Source organism: Pseudonaja textilis, chromosome Z (genome assembly GCF_049901715.1).
Source record: "Pseudonaja textilis isolate UNSWEBS1 chromosome Z, rPseTex1.2, whole genome shotgun sequence".
NCBI classification, from domain to species: domain Eukaryota; kingdom Metazoa; phylum Chordata; class Lepidosauria; order Squamata; family Elapidae; genus Pseudonaja; species Pseudonaja textilis.
In genome coordinates, this window is record NC_142008.1 from 134814295 (window position 1) to 134832274 (window position 17980).

At 42.5% G+C, this 17980-nt stretch overlaps 1 protein-coding gene across 4 annotated transcripts; it reads left to right on the top strand.

Moving 5' to 3' along the window:
- The first annotated feature begins 2485 nt into the window (after positions 1–2485).
- SH2B1 (SH2B adaptor protein 1) lies at positions 2486–16920 on the top strand. 4 transcript variants are annotated; one of them, XM_087917648.1, is made up of 11 exons: positions 2486–2863; positions 5877–6802; positions 6934–7035; positions 8017–8108; positions 8533–8571; positions 8822–8928; positions 11647–11835; positions 12182–12408; positions 12567–12738; positions 13009–13117; positions 15748–16920. In XM_087917648.1, the coding sequence occupies exons 2-11, from the start codon at positions 5954–5956 to the stop codon at positions 15764–15766; spliced, it is 1905 nt and encodes a 634-aa protein (XP_087773774.1). In that variant the 5' UTR covers positions 2486–2863; positions 5877–5953; the 3' UTR covers positions 15767–16920. The 4 variants fall into 4 exon arrangements, with proteins under 4 accessions (XP_087773774.1, XP_087773773.1, XP_087773775.1 ...); XM_087917647.1 differs by lacking the exon at positions 13009–13117; XM_087917649.1 differs by lacking the exon at positions 8533–8571.
- The last annotated feature ends 1060 nt before the right edge of the window (positions 16921–17980 follow it).

Below are 17980 nucleotides of genomic sequence, written 5' to 3' on the forward strand. Positions count from 1 at the left end.
TGTCAGAGGGGTGGTGAGCGCTTCACGGCTCCTGAGGGGGTCAAGCCTCCCTGCTCCCAACTTCTTCACATGAGGGCATCGCTGGCTGCTGCCTCCTGCTTCTCTGCAGCCACACTAACAGTATTCAATCTGGCTGCTTCCCTCCTCCTTCTCGGCCTCATACATACAGAGCAAATAGTCACACATCTCACGGTGCTGGTGGGACTCACCCACATGCTGACTTCTTGCAGAAGATCCTCCTGGCACCGTATGTGCACGCTCTACCCGAGAAGAAGAAGAGTTGCCAAACTTTTCTTCCTCCCTTCCCTTCTCAGCAGAGTTGCTTGGAAGACAGTGCCTGTGGCCTGGCTGTCCCTTTATGGTCCCCTCCCTTACCATCACCCCACATTGAGGTACCTTAAAGGGACAGGCTGCGGCAGCTGCCTTCATGCTGTGAAGGGAGGAAGAAAAGTTCACCAACTCTTCTCCTCTTTCTCAGGCATACACAAAGAGCAGGCCGTGCACACATTATGTGTGCATGGCGCCAGAGGGACTCACCCATGCACAGAAGGTCCCAGCCTCACGTGTCCATGCTCTGTGTGAATACCCAAGAAGGGGAAGTCTTGCCAAGTTTTTCTTCCTCCCTCTCTTCTGACACACTGGCCAGACAGGTGAGCAGTGTCACATGGGGCAAATGTCCTCCCAGCCAGTACAGCCATGGAGGTCTGACCTCATACGAATGCAAGTTTGCAGACACTCCAGGATTCCAGGCTGTGGCTGCAAGAACTGCAGACAGCCTTCCCCACCACATACTTCCTCCTCCCGTTGCCCCATGCGAGGCAGGATACCCGACAGAAAGCACCTTGCCCAAATACACAGCCCTCCATGACGGAGCCATTCCTGGGGAACCAAGCAAGAACTTACCAGTCCATCCCAAAAGGGAGCTTCAGATTGGCGGTGGCAGCGCTTGGGGAGGACGGCCCTCGGGACCCTGGGAAACCATTTTGTGCAGCACAGCAAAATTTACTTTAGCAACTGGGAGTTGCTGCTTTGTATTCTGCAAGTCCCCATCCCTTCAGGAAATGGCTCCGGGTAGCAGAAAAGAACAGGATTCAACCTGTCTGCTTCTCTGCTGCCCGGAACCGTTTCCTGATGGGGACTTGCAGGACCCAAAACAAAAATTTGCTGTGCCAGAAAAGAGACTCTAGTTCTAGACCAGCAGGGGAGAGAAGCAACCGCTGACCTGCCGGAGCCGACACAGAACTGCTCCATGTACTCTCCAGAGAAGGCAAGCGGGGTGGTGGTGGTGAAGGTGACTGGCAGCAGTGGCAAAAGGCAAGTGGGGGAGGAAAGGTGAGTAGCATCAACAGGTAGGCGATTGGGGCTTGCTTGCAAAGCCTCACTCACCGATCACGAAGGCAGGGAGCAATGGCTGGCATGCCGGGTGGGCAAAAGCAGACTACAGGCAGCCATATTGTGCATGCACGATAAGGACTGACTGGGCAGGGAGGGAAGGGGTGGGTGGAGATGGGCAGGGTGGGTGGAGATGGGCAGGGCCAGCCAGTGGTGTGATTTGCTGGTTCTCTGAACTGTGCAGAATCATAATAACCAGTTCTATAGAACCGGTCTAAACCAGTAGAATCTCACCCCCTGGGCGTAAATGCAAGATAGTATCCAAAAATGAAACTATGCCTGGCTGATGTGGAGCCAGAGTACAGATCTTTGGCTCATATCAGTCTCATATTCTCATCAGCCCCACCTGTATACTGCCGACTATCAAGAGGGTCCCCTTGCATTTCCCAGCTCTTGGTGTAGAGATTGCAGGAGGGAGATGGGTCACTATTCTGTCCCTACACAAATTTTGGGCGGAAGGCAGTTTTCTAATGTTTTTCCATGGCCATTGAGTTGTGCTGTTACACGGTGCTGCTATGCCTTCTTAAAATTTCTCCCTTCCACAGTTCACCCTGGCTTCCTGCTTCCCCTGTGACTGATTGGTTCTGGATGCTATGCGGAACACTGACACTATCAGAACATAAAGATAGTCCTCAACTTATGATCACAATTGAGGCCAAAACTTATGTTGCAAAGTGAGACACTTGTTAAGTGAATTTTGCCCCATTTCATGACCTATCTTACCACAGTTGTTTAGTGACTTATTGCAGTTGTTAAGATAGTAATATGGTTAAGTGAATCTGGCTATAAATGGACTCTCAAATTGAGGCGTGGATCATAAAAAAGTGGGAAGGGGGGAAAGGAAAGATGGCCAGGTTTGGAATTAGCCTTTTTGGTGTGAAAATTCCACAGTGTAGGTTGACAGAAGGTTTTCCTTAGAGAAAGCACTCTGCGTATGCTCAAAAGTCGCATAGAAGCACTTCCAGCCTTGGTATAAGAACAATGTGTATGGCGTGGCGTTTACAGTACTTCCTGGTTACCATTCGAGGAATTGCGGAAAGGCGGAGAGTTCCGCATATATCGTTGCCCGAGCAACCGAAGCAAGACGCTCACTACCAAAGAACTCCCCTACTCTCTCCGCGTCCCACGAGCATTCGTCAATCTACGTCACGGGCCGCCATGGTAACGATTTGGACGCAGCGTCCAACGGAGAACAGCTTACGTTAACAGAGTATCTGAATTTCCAGTGACCCTTCTAGCCGGGTCCATTTACTCTCTATGGTAAAGCTCGTTGTTTTCATCGCTTCGGCCTTTTTTTCCTCTGAGTTGATGACGAAGACGGAAATGAAAACAGGAAAACAATTGACACCGACGACCAAAAAAATAAATAAATAAACAAACCCGGAAGCGGAAATAGTGCAAAAAAGCCAGGGAGAGTGAGATAGGGGGACAGACAAACCCTTTCTCCTGGAAGGAACCCAAGGCCGAGATGGTGAGTGACAGATGCGCCCAGCCGAACCGAGGCCCCTTTTCTTATTCCCGGTCGCACGGAGACCGTTTCCCCTCCGTTCGGCTCCCATGTCCGCCCTTGAGAAGGCTCGTCTTCTCTCCCCGTCCCTCCCTCAAGTGGGATGTCTTGGGTTGCTAGGTCCAGGATCTGGAGTGTGTGTGTGGGGGGGGGGGTGTCTTTTACTTCGCAGGCTAGCTCAACGTACGACAGTGATACTCGTCAATCAAGCGGCTTCCCACCAAACAACCGCGCGGGCAGGTTCTGAATCGCGCAAGCAGCAGCAGCAGCGTGCGGGACTTTTCCCGTCAGCAGGAGCGTGACGAGAAAGGAGCCATGTCATGTGCATCGGTTCACTCCAATGGAAGAGATCTTTAAGACGTGTAACGCCCTGTCTTTGAAATGCATGTGACAAGCAACTCCCGCGTTTCCAGTCTGTACATTATTGCTTGCAGATAAGCTTCTTCCACTCCAATATCTTTAGCTAGTGGTGTTGCTCGTCTGTCAATTTTTGCTCTAATGCCTAAACCTCAGAAAAAGTACTGCATCTCAGAGCTTTTGTTTTTCATGCAAAAAACCCCCACAACCCCATGTATTTAATGGCATTTCTAAGTCCTTGGTTACATGCCTAAAAGATATTGCCACAAGAAAATTTCAGTTGTAGGACCTTTCTTTATATAGGCAGGATCATCCCACACCATTTATCTTGTTCTCTATTAGATATAAGTTTTCCTACTTATGCTGATTCACGTTCAAAGAAATGCACATTTCAAGGATGATTCAGCATGTTTGCTGAACTTGATAGTATCTACTTTCATTTTAAAAATCCAAAGGTTTGAGCAGTGGTGTCAAACTTGTATTGTCATGGCATTGTCATATGATGTATCGCGACTTTCCCCCTTCGCCAAACTGGGTATGCGTATTGCCAGCACATGATGCATCTGGGCTGCAGGCCGTAAGTTTGACAGCCCTGGTCTAGAGAATCTATATATATAAAAGCGAAATACCATTTACGCATCATCACAAAATCTCCAGAACCATAAAGTCTACAAACTTGAAACTTTGGCATGTATGTTCCTCTTGGCTTCTAGGAGAGGATTTTTCGAAATGACCATCAGCGTATTACTATTTCGTGTATTATACACTCTGATGCTAAGGAGTTCTACTCCCCCTCCCCAACTGAAAAGAAATCTGTTCCAAATGCAAAACACAAGCAGAGGAGAGGAGTTTCAGTTTCACAGCACCAAGCAGCTTTAGTACAGAACAGTTGAGCTAAGCCACACCCAGGCTCCTTGCTGTCTCCTTGCTCATACAGCAAATACTGTTTCAGTTTCCAAACAGCCCTCAACTCTCTCAAACACTGACAGGATGCTAGCCAGATGAATACTGATGGATGCTGGTAGTCAGAGGCAGAATTTTTTCCCCTTATTTTCCTCTCCAAAAACTAAGCCGGATCACATAGTTTCATAGCGAAGCACGGGTATCGAGCTAGTAGATTATAAAATAGTTCAGGTTCTATTGAATATAATCAATTATTCTAGTCCTGCCTTAGCCATGAAAGCTGACTCAACTTGGGGCCATTGATGTTCTTTCTCATCCCAACCTACCTCATAGGATTGTTGTGGGGAAAAATAATAGGAAGGAGTTTTAGGTATGTTCGCTGCTTTGAGTTACTTCCAAAAATAATAATGATGGGATAAAAATTAATAAAGTGATGTAAACTGTTCCTAACGGAGAACAGAGATAATAAGTATGTTCTCTTTTGTGAGAACACAACATTTTGACTAGTCTCAAAGAACATGGAAAGATTTAATTGCATAATTATACAATAGCTTTTGAGAGTTAGCTATACTGTGGAAAGAGTTAGGTTCTTGCATGAAACCTTTACAGGTTTTGCCAAATGAGTTGACAGTTGATGATAGTTCTTTTTTTGAGGTTTTGACATTTTGAAAATACAAATAGGTCACTGGTTTGAAAAGACAAGCTTAGACTGAAAATTCCATGTAAAACATTAAAAGTTTTTCCCTTGATATGCAAGTGCTCTGTGTAAAAATGATTTCAAGCATGGGAAATACTAAAGTAAGAACTACACTGCATATGTTCATGAGGTACTTAAGCATAATCTTTTATTTTATCTATTTTAGGAGATGGTTGACTGAATCTTAAATTTGTTAGAAATACCATTTCAACAGATGTATTTAAATTTGCAAAAGAAGTATAATTTTCAGGAGTATGCATTTTTATCCAAAATGCAATGTCTTGCAAATTAAGATCATCCTACAATGTATTTGGTCTCAGCATTCTTTGGAAGTCTCAATATCCAGCATTCATCTAATGGAAACTTGCCAATGTACTGCAATTTATATTTACCAATCTTTGTTTTTTCCTGTATTAATTATACAGAAGTATGATAGTTCAGTCTTGATGGTAAGATTTATTACGCCATTGTGACCCAATCACCCCTCACCCATACAATAAATATAGGGTGATATTTGGCTTACTAATTCAATCTGAGAATTTATTTTGTCTAGAAAATAATATTTAGCTTTGCTTTCACTAAGGAACAGTGCTTATTTTTAGCTAGCCCAGTTATCTAGACAACATTGCTTTTGCTATCCCAAAATGTACAAGCTTTACATCATTCATTGACACAATTGTTCGTGCCTTGTTTCTACAGTTCCTCACAGTTATGTTTCTGATGGAAAAGTGGCTCTCTTCATTATGTCATTTTTTAAAATACTCTGACTTCTATTATTTTGGTTTTTAAGACTGATATCTTAAGCCTTTAAGCATGTGTGAAATGCTCAGAAGTGTAAAGCTGTTAGGGGTATAGTGCTCAATCAAACAAAAACAAAAAAATCAACAACCCTCTGTTGATTAATAAGAAACATGCGTGAAAAGGAAACGGTTCATTAAAAAAATCCCTGAAATGACATTATTTATGCAGATGGCTTCTACGCGATAGCTTATAATAACGCTTCTGTTTCTCCCTCTTCAGGTCACAAGACCACTGATACCAATAGCAATCCAATCCTGGCACTGGATGTATTGTTACCTAGCCCTACCTGGGTGGTCATGAACGGAAGCGCACTGCCATTATCACCAGTTGAGGGAGGGATGGTGGGAGAGCCTGCCTCTCTTCCCTCCTTGGGTTGGCGGGAATTCTGTGAAGTCCATGCTCGCGCTGCTGCAGTTGATTTTGCCCGTCGTTTCCGGACTTTTCTTGGTGAGAACCCCCAGTTTGCCACCCCAGGAGCTGAAGCTGCTTTCTCGCACCGCTTTGCAGAGCACTTCCTAGAACATTTTGAGGCTGAGGTGAGCCGGGCTTACACCAGTGACTCGCCACCCCGCTGTGACATTGCTCCTTTCACTGGTTGTTCTTCTGCGCGGGACCTCTCGGAGACCTGCAGTGACTCCTCGGTGGCTTCCCCTGTGGAGCCTCCATTGGGCCCACCCTCTGGCCTCTCTAGCAGTCAGTCCCGCAGCTCTGAAGATGTTTCTGGTGTGGCAGCCGTTACCGCTACAAAGCCAAAGCTGAAGAAGCGCTTTTCTTTGCGCAGTGTTAGCCGCAGTGTCCGAGGTAGCGTACGTGGCATTCTGCAATGGAAGACCTCGGCTGAATCATCTGGTGGTGGAGATGGGACACCCACTGGAGCCAACAGTAATTCCAATTCTTCAGGGGGCGGTGACTCAGAGCGTTGGACTCACCGATTTGAACGTCTTCGACTCAACAAAGCCTCTCCAGCCACTCTCCGAGTCGAACTGGCTAGTGTGCGCCGGGAAGGCCTACTGAACTATATTGTGGCTGATGATGGGTCAGGCGGGGGCAGTAGGACACGCTGGCAGAAATGCCGTCTTCTCCTGCGCAAAGCAGGGAAGGGAGAAGGGGAGGGTTACCTGCTAGAGTTCTACATCCCACCAAAGGTAAGCAATGAGTCATTGTGTTCAGGCAAGAAAAAAGTCATGGGGAGAAGTCAAAAGTTTGGGATTCCTAATTTAGGCCTTGAGAATAACATTACAACGGTCTTTTTTTTTCTTTCTACCCCAACCATTAGGCAACAAAGCCACGGGTCAGCATTGCTTGTTCCTGTGTAATGGATGTACGAACAACAACTCCACTGGAGATGCCAGACAAAGAGAACACTTTTGTGCTGAAGGTCAGAAAAAGATTGATGGGGTACAGTTAAAATTTGGTAATCATTGCAACCTTAGTAGTTATGTATTTATAGCCAAGGGATGTGTAGAATTGATTTTCCTCTTCTGTTGAATCAGAATCCATCACTAACCTCGGGCTGGAGTTTGTTTTTAGCAGTTGTCTGCTTCTTGCCTCTTGCATTTTCATTAGAGAAAATTAATGGTCCTTTCTATCTTCCCTCTCTAACAATGTTTTTTACATTTGGCAGTGGTGATATTTCTGAGCAGATTTACTCCTTCCACATTTTTTTTATGTCTTTGGGAGGAGAGGAATCCATCTACCCTTTTGTATATAAAGAGATTTCTTAAATGATGTGATGGAGAATATGCATGTTGATGAAAGGGATTTGGGTTCTCAGTAATTCTTAAATTTTAAAACCATTGGGAATTCAAGCAGATAACCACAAATGCATCTAGCAAAGAATTCAAAGCTGAATGAAGGGAGGAGTAATCAGCTGCTAAAATATCTTTTTGGTTGCTGATTTTGATTAGTGTCGGAGCTCTTCTATCAAAAGCCAGAGATGAAGTTCTTGATATTTTGTCTGGGTATGTAACCACCTTAAGATAGGAACAGATGAATTAAGCCCTTGGATTTGAATTGTGCTTACATGCATGCATAATTCTTGAAAATTTATTTATTTTTTATTCATTACATTTTTATGCCACCTGTCTCCCCTGCTAAATGGGTAGTCTGAAAGTAAAAATAATTAAAACAATAAAACTACACAGATTGAAATATTATTAAAAGCTGTACTAAAGCCAAAACTGAGAGAGCTAAGAAATGAATGGGATGGAGATCAGGTCTTCATTCAATTCAACTCAATTGAGTGTTTTTCAAGTCTATCCTCACTGATACGAGTTCATCCTTTCAGAGGGAAATGGGGCATTAGAATAAAACTCATCTTAGAATGTTGGGTATTTATTATCTTTCCCCTTCTTCCAAGCAGTCAAGTTCCTTGGAGTATATCCTTGAGACTGTTGACTCACTGCAGATGCGATCATGGTTGGCTGACATTCAGGAATGCATGGGCCTAGGGTAAGTTAACCTAAACATCAAGAAAGGCCACAGCTCAGTGGTGGAATACATGTACAGGTTTAAAGTCCCAGATTCAGTCAACAAGTAAAGAGAGGAGAGTGATATGGCCTAACAAAAACATGATGGGAGACTGAGACGTTTCCTCTGTTGAGTTGCTAGTTCTATAAAATAGACCAGAAGTGAAAAATGTGCAACTGTTCAGATGTTTAGACAACAACTTTATCATCTCTCATTATTGGTAATGCTGGTTTGGTTTTTTCTACACAGACCAGGACATAATAACAAACAATATGATTCATTATCCAGTTTTATATGAAACAATTTCTCATGACAGCTTATAGAAGGAAGTTTAGGGTAAGAGTGAGAGAGAGAACAGATATGCAGGTATTAACAATAATGTTCTTACTATATCTTAATTGAACAGTGGTGGTGCAACCCTGAGGTTTGGATGGCTATGGAACAGGTACACAATTCTTACTCTTTTAAACAAGCAATCGGATAAGAGCTCCAGGTTATCTTGACTTTTTGCTCTTTTCTAAATAATATCTGTTATTAAAAGGCTTAAATACTAGTGAGCACTTTATCAGGTGCATAGTGTGACTTGATTGATATAACAAGAAGTAGAATCTTTCTTTGCCATGGCCAACATCATACGGTTAGATATATGTGGCCTTGGACTATGAAAACATTGCTAATGCTACTTGTCTCCACAGAGAAAGTACTGATAGCCTGGAGCAGCCATGCATGAATCACTCAGATAGCATGCCCAGCCGGGAACTTCCCATGGTGCCAAGTGAGAGCAATGAACAACTCAGTCAAGGTGTGTATTTCAGCACAACATATACCCTCACTGTTATGCCCTGTTAATCTCTTGGTAAATACAAAGAGGCTTTCCAATGATGTCTTTGTGTGCAGTCAGTCTGTTTGTATTAAAATACAGGTAATACTCAGGTTACAACAGTTCACTTAGCGCCCATTTGAAGTTACAACATAAACTCCCAAGTACTTAATAACACAATCCTGAATTACAAATGTTGCAGCATCAAAGCAATCATTCCCACTTAGACCTGTGGAAACTCACTTACCTTGTGATGATTTAGCGAGTCCTCAGTTCTTTTACCTGATTCAGTGCAATTGTGGAGAACAAAGGCCTAAAGTATTGCAAGATCTTGCGCTACTGATCTCATGTGAACCAAGCCCTGAATAAAATCCGTGGCAAAAAGTTTTGCAAATGGAGAAGCCATCCCTCTGTTTTGCCATGGATCTGTACAGGCCTCCAGTTGTAAATTGAGACTACCTGTATCTGATAGGTCTAGCTATATAGGCTTGCTGGAACCAAAGTCACTATTTCATTAGTATCAATAATGAAACTAGGGTGGTTTTTTCCATTCCTTTGCCTGACTTTGCTTTCTGGGGTTGACTAAATTAAAATAACAGTGAACATTGATTGAAAAATGACATATAAATAATTGACTAATGTGAAGCTGAGGAGTGTCTTAAACAGAGGAAGTATTATAGTAGCCTTCTGAACTTCTGTCTAGATCAGATTACCAGCTACACTAAGCAAAGATACCAGCCCATAGAAATTTATCCTACGCCATTTAAATATTGGATGGACTTTTTTTAATTAAAAACTTCAGGTTTCTTTTTAACCAAGAATATTTTTCTAGATTGTTTAAAATATAGGTGGAGTCATCATAGGGTGTGACTCTAAAATCAGAACTGGGGAGACCAGAATTCAAATCTCAGGCATATAAGAAGTTGATTGTGTGAGCTTGAGTCAGTAAATCTCAATTGAATCTGTACCTTCTAGGATGCTGTGGCAATCCAGCAATAACTGCTCACCAATAAAATTTATTTAGTATGGCTTTTTTTACACATTATACCAAAAGCAGCTTTCAGGCACAAACTACACATTCAAGATAAGCACATGAGAATAATGTGAATTAGTATTAAATCCAGGATTTGATATTTATGAAAAGAAAACCAAATAAAATTTTGAGAAACACTACTAATTTCTCAAGAAAAATAGGTAAAAATTTTAAAAAACCATGCTATATTGGCAACAATATAGAAGTGCTTTTCCATGGTTGTCTCCAACTTCCAATCAAGCCTGCAACTGTAGAGTTTCCTGATGGTCTCCCAGCCAAGTAATAATCAGCTCTGGCCTTTCTTAACTTTTTTTCAGAATCTGCCACAGTCAGCTAGTGCTTCTGTTTGGTGTAGATTAAAAACAAACTGTGTGCTCTCTTGAGATGGCAAAGACACCTCCTTTGGGAATAGCGTATAGGTACAAAGTGCAGTTATGAACCTTGGAAGAGGAAATGACCTGGTTTTTAGAAAATGGAACAGGATTCACGTAGCAACCGTGTTATTAATTTAGCAACGGCAGTGATTCTCTTAAAAAATGTGGCAAGAAAAGTCATAAAACGGGGCAATACTTAACAAATTTCTCACTTAGCAACATACATTTTGGGCTCAATTGTGCTTGTAAGTTGAGGACTACCTATAGTCCTCGTCTTATTACTACAGGTGAGACCAGAACTTCTGTTGCTAAGCAAAGTGGTTGTTAAGTGAATTATGCCCAATTTTACCACCTTTTTACTACAGTTGTTAAACAGTCACTGCAATTATTAAAAGAATCACGCAGTCATTAAGTGACTCTTGCTTCTTCCATTAATTTTACTCGCTACAAGTTGGTTAGGAAGGCCACAAATGGTGTTCACATGACTCCAGGAGGCTGCAAGTGGGGTCAATACAGTCTAGTTGCCAAGCACCCAAAGTTTGATGTCATCACGGTGAGGACAATGCATCGGTTGTAAATGCAAGAATCAGTTTTAAGTCACTTTTTTGCTGCCATTGAAACTGAACAGTCACTAAACGAATGGTGGTAAGTCAAGGACTACCTGTATAAGAGAGAGAAGAAATATAAGGTAGTAGCATGGATTGAGAAGGAAGATTTTTCTCTCTGACTGAAAAGCATAAATGAAAAAATGAGGCATTAAGAAAGTCTAAGGAAGGATCTAGACTTATATTCATATTCAGTATTTCTTGTCTGTTTCAACTCATTGTAATCATGTATAGAATGGAATGGAATAAAACAGAAACTTTATTATCATTTTAAATGTACACTAATCATCAAACATTAAAATGAAATTTTGTTGCATTCTGCTCTCAAAAGATAACCATTATGCATATACCCACTTACACACACGTATATGACACAGAAAAACATCACAGTCTAGTTCAAATGTGTACATATACATGGCGAAAAAAGAAAATCCTGCGAATTTAAAAGACGAGTGGCGTAAGGAACAAAGCTGTTACGGAATCTAGCAGTCCTTCTATAAATACTTTGAAACCCAGAGAGGAGTAACAAAAACAGATCATGAAGCAGGTGTATGGGGTCTCTAACAACGTTTCGAGCTCTACGCACACAGTGCTTATAAGTAGTATCCTGAATAAAGGGAAGTGAGCTTCCTATTTTATTTTTTTTTGATTTTCCAGCTGAGCCCAGCTTGTAACATTTCCTTTCCAGGTGCCTACCATGGACTGATGGAACGCCCCTCAGCCTCCATGTCTCCCAGCTCAGTCTCTATTGCTGCCTCACACTTTGATTCAATGGAGCTGCCTCCTCCTCAGCTGCTGCCTCGGGTGCCAGTCAATGAAGGGCAATTTTCCACTGGCTTCCTCCATACAACTTTCCCTGAAACTCCTGAAACCACAGGTATCACTTTAAAGTAGGATGAGTTGGTGCTTAGTCTAGATTTGAGGAGGACCAGAGGAATTTCTCCCCGCCCCCGCCCCTCCCGCTCCTGGACTTCCGATTAGGGATGACATGACGGTGGAGGAAAAACTGTAGTTGGCAATCCCTATGGACAAGCCCAAAGTGGGCAGGGTTTGTATCACTTAGCCTGAACTTTATTTTTCAGAGATAACCTCTGAAATCGTACGCCATCTGGCCAGGGTTTCCCTTGGGCCACGCAACCTCAGTATCTTCTTGGGTTGAATGTTGTGGAAACAAGATCCAAAGTGAAGTTTGGCTGTCTTCCGTTGCTTTTCTCCTTGCTCAGGTTCCTTCCTTTTCCAAGGGGAACCCGACCCGGGTGGAGGTAGTCTTGGTGACACTGAGCACCCACTCTCTGAATACCCATGGTTCCATGGCACCCTGTCCCGTCTCAAAGCTGCCCAGTTGGTGTTAGCAGGAGGAGCAAACAGCCATGGCGTCTTCTTAGTGCGTCAAAGTGAGACACGGCGGGGTGAATACGTCCTGACCTTCAACTTCCAGGGGAAAGCCAAGGTGAGTGTAGCAGGAGGAATCTATCAAATGGTGCTTATTTTATTTATTAGATTTCTTTGTCTCCCACGTTGCCTCAAGACTTAGAGGCTTTGGGACAGGATAGGCTGGACTCTGGTTCAGCAGTAGTTTTTCACCCAGCTTTCTTTTCCAACCCCTAGCATCTGCGTCTCTCCTTGAATGAAGAAGGGCAGTGCCGTGTTCAGCATCTCTGGTTCCAGACTATTTTTGACATGCTGGAGCATTTCCGGGTCCATCCCATCCCCCTCGAATCAGGGGGCTCCAGTGATGTGACGCTTGTCAGCTACGTAGTTGCTTCACAAAGGCTGCATGGTGAGTGTAGGATGAAATGGAGCCGCGGGGTGGAAAGAGCATAGACATTATTGCTAGTCCATATCATGCTCCATCTCCCTCCATCTTTTTCCACTGTTGTTCCAATCTGCCTCTCCTTTGTTGCCCCACTCCTTGTCCATCCAGTCTTTTCCAGCCCTATGCGGCATGCATGTTGCAGGAGGGAGGATAAACCCATTCACCCCCATGTTCACTGCTCCCTCTCTTCCTCATCCCCAATCCCTATTTCTGATGTGGGCATCTCTGTCACAGGCCGGGACCGGGCTGGGAGCCGAGCGCCAGTGTCTGGGTTCAGTGGGGACCCTGACTCGCCCCCCAACCTCATCTCCATCCTTGCTGCTGCCTCCGCGGGTGACTGCGTGTAAGTGTGCAATAGGTACCACAGGAGGAAGGCAGGGATATGACCGTGTGTGTGCGTGTGTCACGGCCCCCACGCCATAGCCATCGCTATCCATGGGTCATGTGAATGCAGTGTCTACGCCATCCACTGTGTCTGACACCAGGAGGCAGGGAAGAGATTTCAGGGGCTTCTTCTGGCATTTCCAGGTAGGCCTAAGAAAGGCTTCTGAACAGAACCCCGAAGAGTCACTAATAGTTTCTCTAACCAAATGGAACCACAGTCTGGTTTGGCATAAGGCACCTTCTAGCATTCTGCAGAGTGAGATCTTAGAACTATTATTTCAATTATCATTTGGACAACTCATTCTATGATTCAATTGTATTAGATATAATAAAACTCTGCAGAAAAGCCTCACTTGTGATAGACAGCCCAAAGTTAAAGATTATCTACCCAAACTCCAAATAATAGTACTTCTGCCTCTTTTACTCCTTTCTTCTAGACATTTACTTATTCAAGTGGCTGAAACAATTTTGAATCTGGTGATATTTGTCTCTCAGATAACACCCCCGGGGTAAGGTTATAATGTAACATGAAGAATACTATTAAACCAGTTTTCCACCAATCAGATCCTTCAAGATGGTTTGGGTTAGACTGTTTTCGCCATTTGCTTGGTCTTAATGAGAGTTATAATCCAAGACATCAAATAAATTCTAGGTTGGAGAAAAATTTATTAGGGCAACTGAGAGTGAAAAATGGCCAGCATGATTGCCCTAAACTTTGTCCCCACTATGAAGCACAGGAAGGTGTCCATAATTGAAAAGTCTTATAGCTCCCAAATATGTTATAGAGATAAAGTAGGTACTGTATATTACATAGGTGTTGTCTCATAGAGGAGAAAAAAAGAAAGGTACAACATATATCTAAAATATCACATGACATTTGTAACAGAGTCTAAATATTTATGTTCTTAAAAATATTAGTTTTTCTAGCTTTAAACAGAATATTCAGCATTAAATATATAGGTTGGAATTTCATGGCATACCTGGACAAGACAAATCATTATGGGTTCACCTGGTATATGTAACCATTCAGTGGTGGGATTAAAATTTTTTTACTACCGGTTCTGTGGGCGTGGTTTGGTAGATATGGCAGGGGAAGGATACTGTAAGATCTCTTGACAGAGGTGGTATTTGCCAGTTCTCCAAGCTATTCAAAATTTCCGCTACTTGTTCTCCAGAAATGGTCAGAACTTGCTGAATACCATCTCTGTAACCATTCCTTAAAGTAGTTTAATGAATGTATTATCTAATATTGCCAGTATAAAACACATGAAGAATCCCTTCAAATTTTAGGAATATATGAAATTTTAACTTCATTGGAAAATAATGTTCTATTGCTGGTTTCACAGTATGTTGCCAATATTCCGTGAGAAATGTATAGAGCATTGTTTCTCAACTTTATCAACTTTAAGAAGTATGGACTACAACTCCCAGAATTCCTCAGCCAGACAGTTATGGAATTATGGGAGTTGAAGTCCACACCTCTTAAAGTTCTGAGGTTGGGACATGATAGTATAGACTAATGGATAGGAATTTCAATGCTGCTTTTATCATACCTTCCAACTCTCCATAATTATTAATCTTTTTCTATTAATATTTTGAATTGCAGTCTCTGAATGGTATCTATCAAATTTAGAAAAAAACCCTAAAATGTTACAAAGAGCTTTATGTCCTTAAAATGCACTAACTGTAGACTGACAGTAAAAACACCTAAAATTAAATAGGTAAGATTGCTTTGAGTAGGTAATAGCCCTATTAATAATCTAGTTCAAACAATTTCTGGCCCACATAAATTCTGGCTTAAATAAACCTGATTCTAAGAATAGAGTTCAAAAACATAATGCACCTATTTTTGCACATGTGTAAAACTACCGTACTTTTGTGCATGTGCAAAGTGTGCAATCCAGTATAATCAGTTTGCACAAGGTTCCTGGAATAGGAACTTGCCTAACCAAAGGATTGCCTACAAATGATTTAATGACTTTATGCAGAAGCGCAACGCTTTAAGCCAATTTTGCATATTATAATGGATTATAGAAAATACCTATTTTGGTACAGCTTTGTTTAAATGTGGAGCACAGCCGCAAGGTATAGTAATCACCCCCTGTCTTTATACAGTCTTTCAACAATAGTAACTTGATTTTATTCAGGAGCTACATCCTCCCAAAAAACAAGTTTTAGAAACCAAATCAATACAATAAAACCATTCCCAGACAAATCCTAAATAAGGGGTCCTTGGTGCTTTCTGAGCTTGCTTGTTTTCTTGCAAACATTTCATTATCCAAGGTAGGTAACATCAACAGTGCTAGTTACCTAATTTGGGTAATGAAATATCTGTAAGAAAACAACAAGCTCAGAGAGCACCAAAGACCTCTCACGTCAACCCTGAACTACAGATATTCTCCTTTATTAATTCCTGAATGATTGCATTTGACAAGCTTTGGATGCCGTAACATAGTGGATGCTGAATCTGTTCATGAAGAGTGTCTTGCTGAAATAATACTAGTTCTCAGTGTTTATTCTCTTTTCCTGCTTTAATTCCAGACCATCTATCTCTCTGTCTGTCCATCTGTCTCTTCTCTCCCTCCACAGAGCCGAGCATCTCTCGTAACCTGCCACTGCCACCTCCTCTTCCTCCAGCCCGGCCATCTCATGCTCCTCTGGACCATGGATTGCCAGAGTCTAAAGGGCAGACTGAAGAGGAAGCTCAGATGGAGCCAGAGGTGGATGAGGGAGCATCTGTGAGAGTTGGATCCCTTCCTCTGCCAGAAGAGTCAGAAGGGCGAGCCAGGGCTGTGAACAACCAGTACTCATTTGTTTGAACACAGGGGTGATGTGGAAAATAATAATAATAATAATAATAAGGGAACAAGCCCTCTTGCTCTAACTATTACTAGATGGAAGATCTGATGCTGACCATAGGTACCAGATGGGCTTGAACACCCGACAGACTTCTAGACCTTCCTTGAGAAATCTTTGAGGTGGGGATGGACCTCATCCCCCTCAGTTCTTCCTGCCCTCTTTCCCTGGGTATGGAGGGAGCCTCACTTTTGCTTACCCCCTCTCCCCACCCAATCTAGGTACACGGCCCTCTTGGGGTTCTGCTATCAGCTTTCAACCCCTTTAGTCTGCACTACTTTGGTCCTGTTTGGGTTGTTGAGAAATTGGCCTGTCCTTTCCCTCTTTCCTCCTCCTCTTCCTCCTCCTCATACCCTCTCCCTTTCTTCAAGCCTCTGCAGTTGGATAGTCCACAAGAAACACTACCTGGAGGAAAGGAGAGTGGTTGTAGCTCCAGGATAAACGTTGACTTCCATCATTTGTACCCTTGCCTTTCTTGGTGAATGTATGGAGTTTCTGAATGTAATCCTTTCCCCTCACAGTTTCTCTTCGTGGGGAAAAGTTGGCTGCTTTCCCCCCACCCCACCCCATTTAAATATATATTTATATTCTTTTCTCTGCTTCCTTCCCCTCCCCCAAATCATGAGAACTGGTGACTTACTAAACAGTCTATACCCCAGGGAATCACATCATGCTATGTAATACACCTTTGGGGAGACTGTCCTTTTCCTCTTATTCTCTATGCTCCCTTCCCTCTCCTCTTTTAAGATTTATTTTTCTACTGTGGACTAGTTGGACTGCTCAGGCCCCCTCCCTGCCTTTTCAATTTTTTTCTGTCCCTTTTTTAATTATTCTGGGATACAGTTCTGTGTTTTGTTTATGGGGGGAGTTTGTATAAAAAAAAATAAAGGAAACATCATTTACCTTTTTAAAGTGAACTTTTTAAAGAAAAAATATAGTAAGAAAAATGAATACAATCTGACAGGCGAGGAGGGGGGAGTAGCTTATTTTGGGGTAAAATGAATATTTGTCAGGTATCCTTTTGTTTTGAACTAATTTTCCTGCCTTGGTTGGCAAATATGGAATCAAGTGAAGATATTACTTTACATTTACCGTAGTTGCTTAAAGACCTAACTGGGATCAGCAATTACGCCACTAAGCGAAGTGATCCCTAGGGTGACCACAAGGTCACATCACTACAATTGGTTTTTTGGTCAGAAAGAAACAAGACAAGTTAGTTTCACATCTTTGGTTTGATTTTGGTTTTGTTTGCCTCCTAACCACTCCCCAAATGCTGGAGTACCATCTTATGGCCTTGAAAGTAATGTGATTGCATCACAGTCTGTGGTTTGAATGCTGCCGTTGTTCTGTGTAAGCAGCTTACAGTGCTCTCTTGAAATCTGTTTCTCTCCAGTCTCTGCTCTAATGGGTAGTGGAATGAAAAAAAGTAAGTGATTTCTGTAGGCAATCTCTCGTTTGCCTGACCCTTTCCTGCTGCCGGGATGTCAATATGTAGAAGAACAACTGAGTTTTCCTTTTTGAAATCGTTTCCTCTCCCAGAAAAGGTCAGACGAAGGAGAGATTGTGATGACATTGCTTTCAATCTGTATAAGAACAAACAGTTTACTCTCTTGAAATCCCTCTCCAATTTCTTTGTTCTGCAAGGGGGGAAAATCTGTAAGAACAACACAATTCTTGTTGACTTTAATGGGTAATCATTTGACTGAGGGACACCGCATGGGTTATAAATGAACTATAAAGTTATTTTTGCCAGCATACCTGGTACAGTACGCTTGTACTGTCGTTGGATGAATGATCACTAAGCAAGGTTTACCTGTATAATGCTTGGTAATCATCAGACTTCACATATAAGCTTCCTCTTAGTCCCATTTTGAGTGCTGATTGCTTAATGGAAATTTCTCTGATTTTGAAGTGTTTTGCATTGACTTTTCTCAATCTGCAGGACCGAATGAAGGAGTAGGGTATA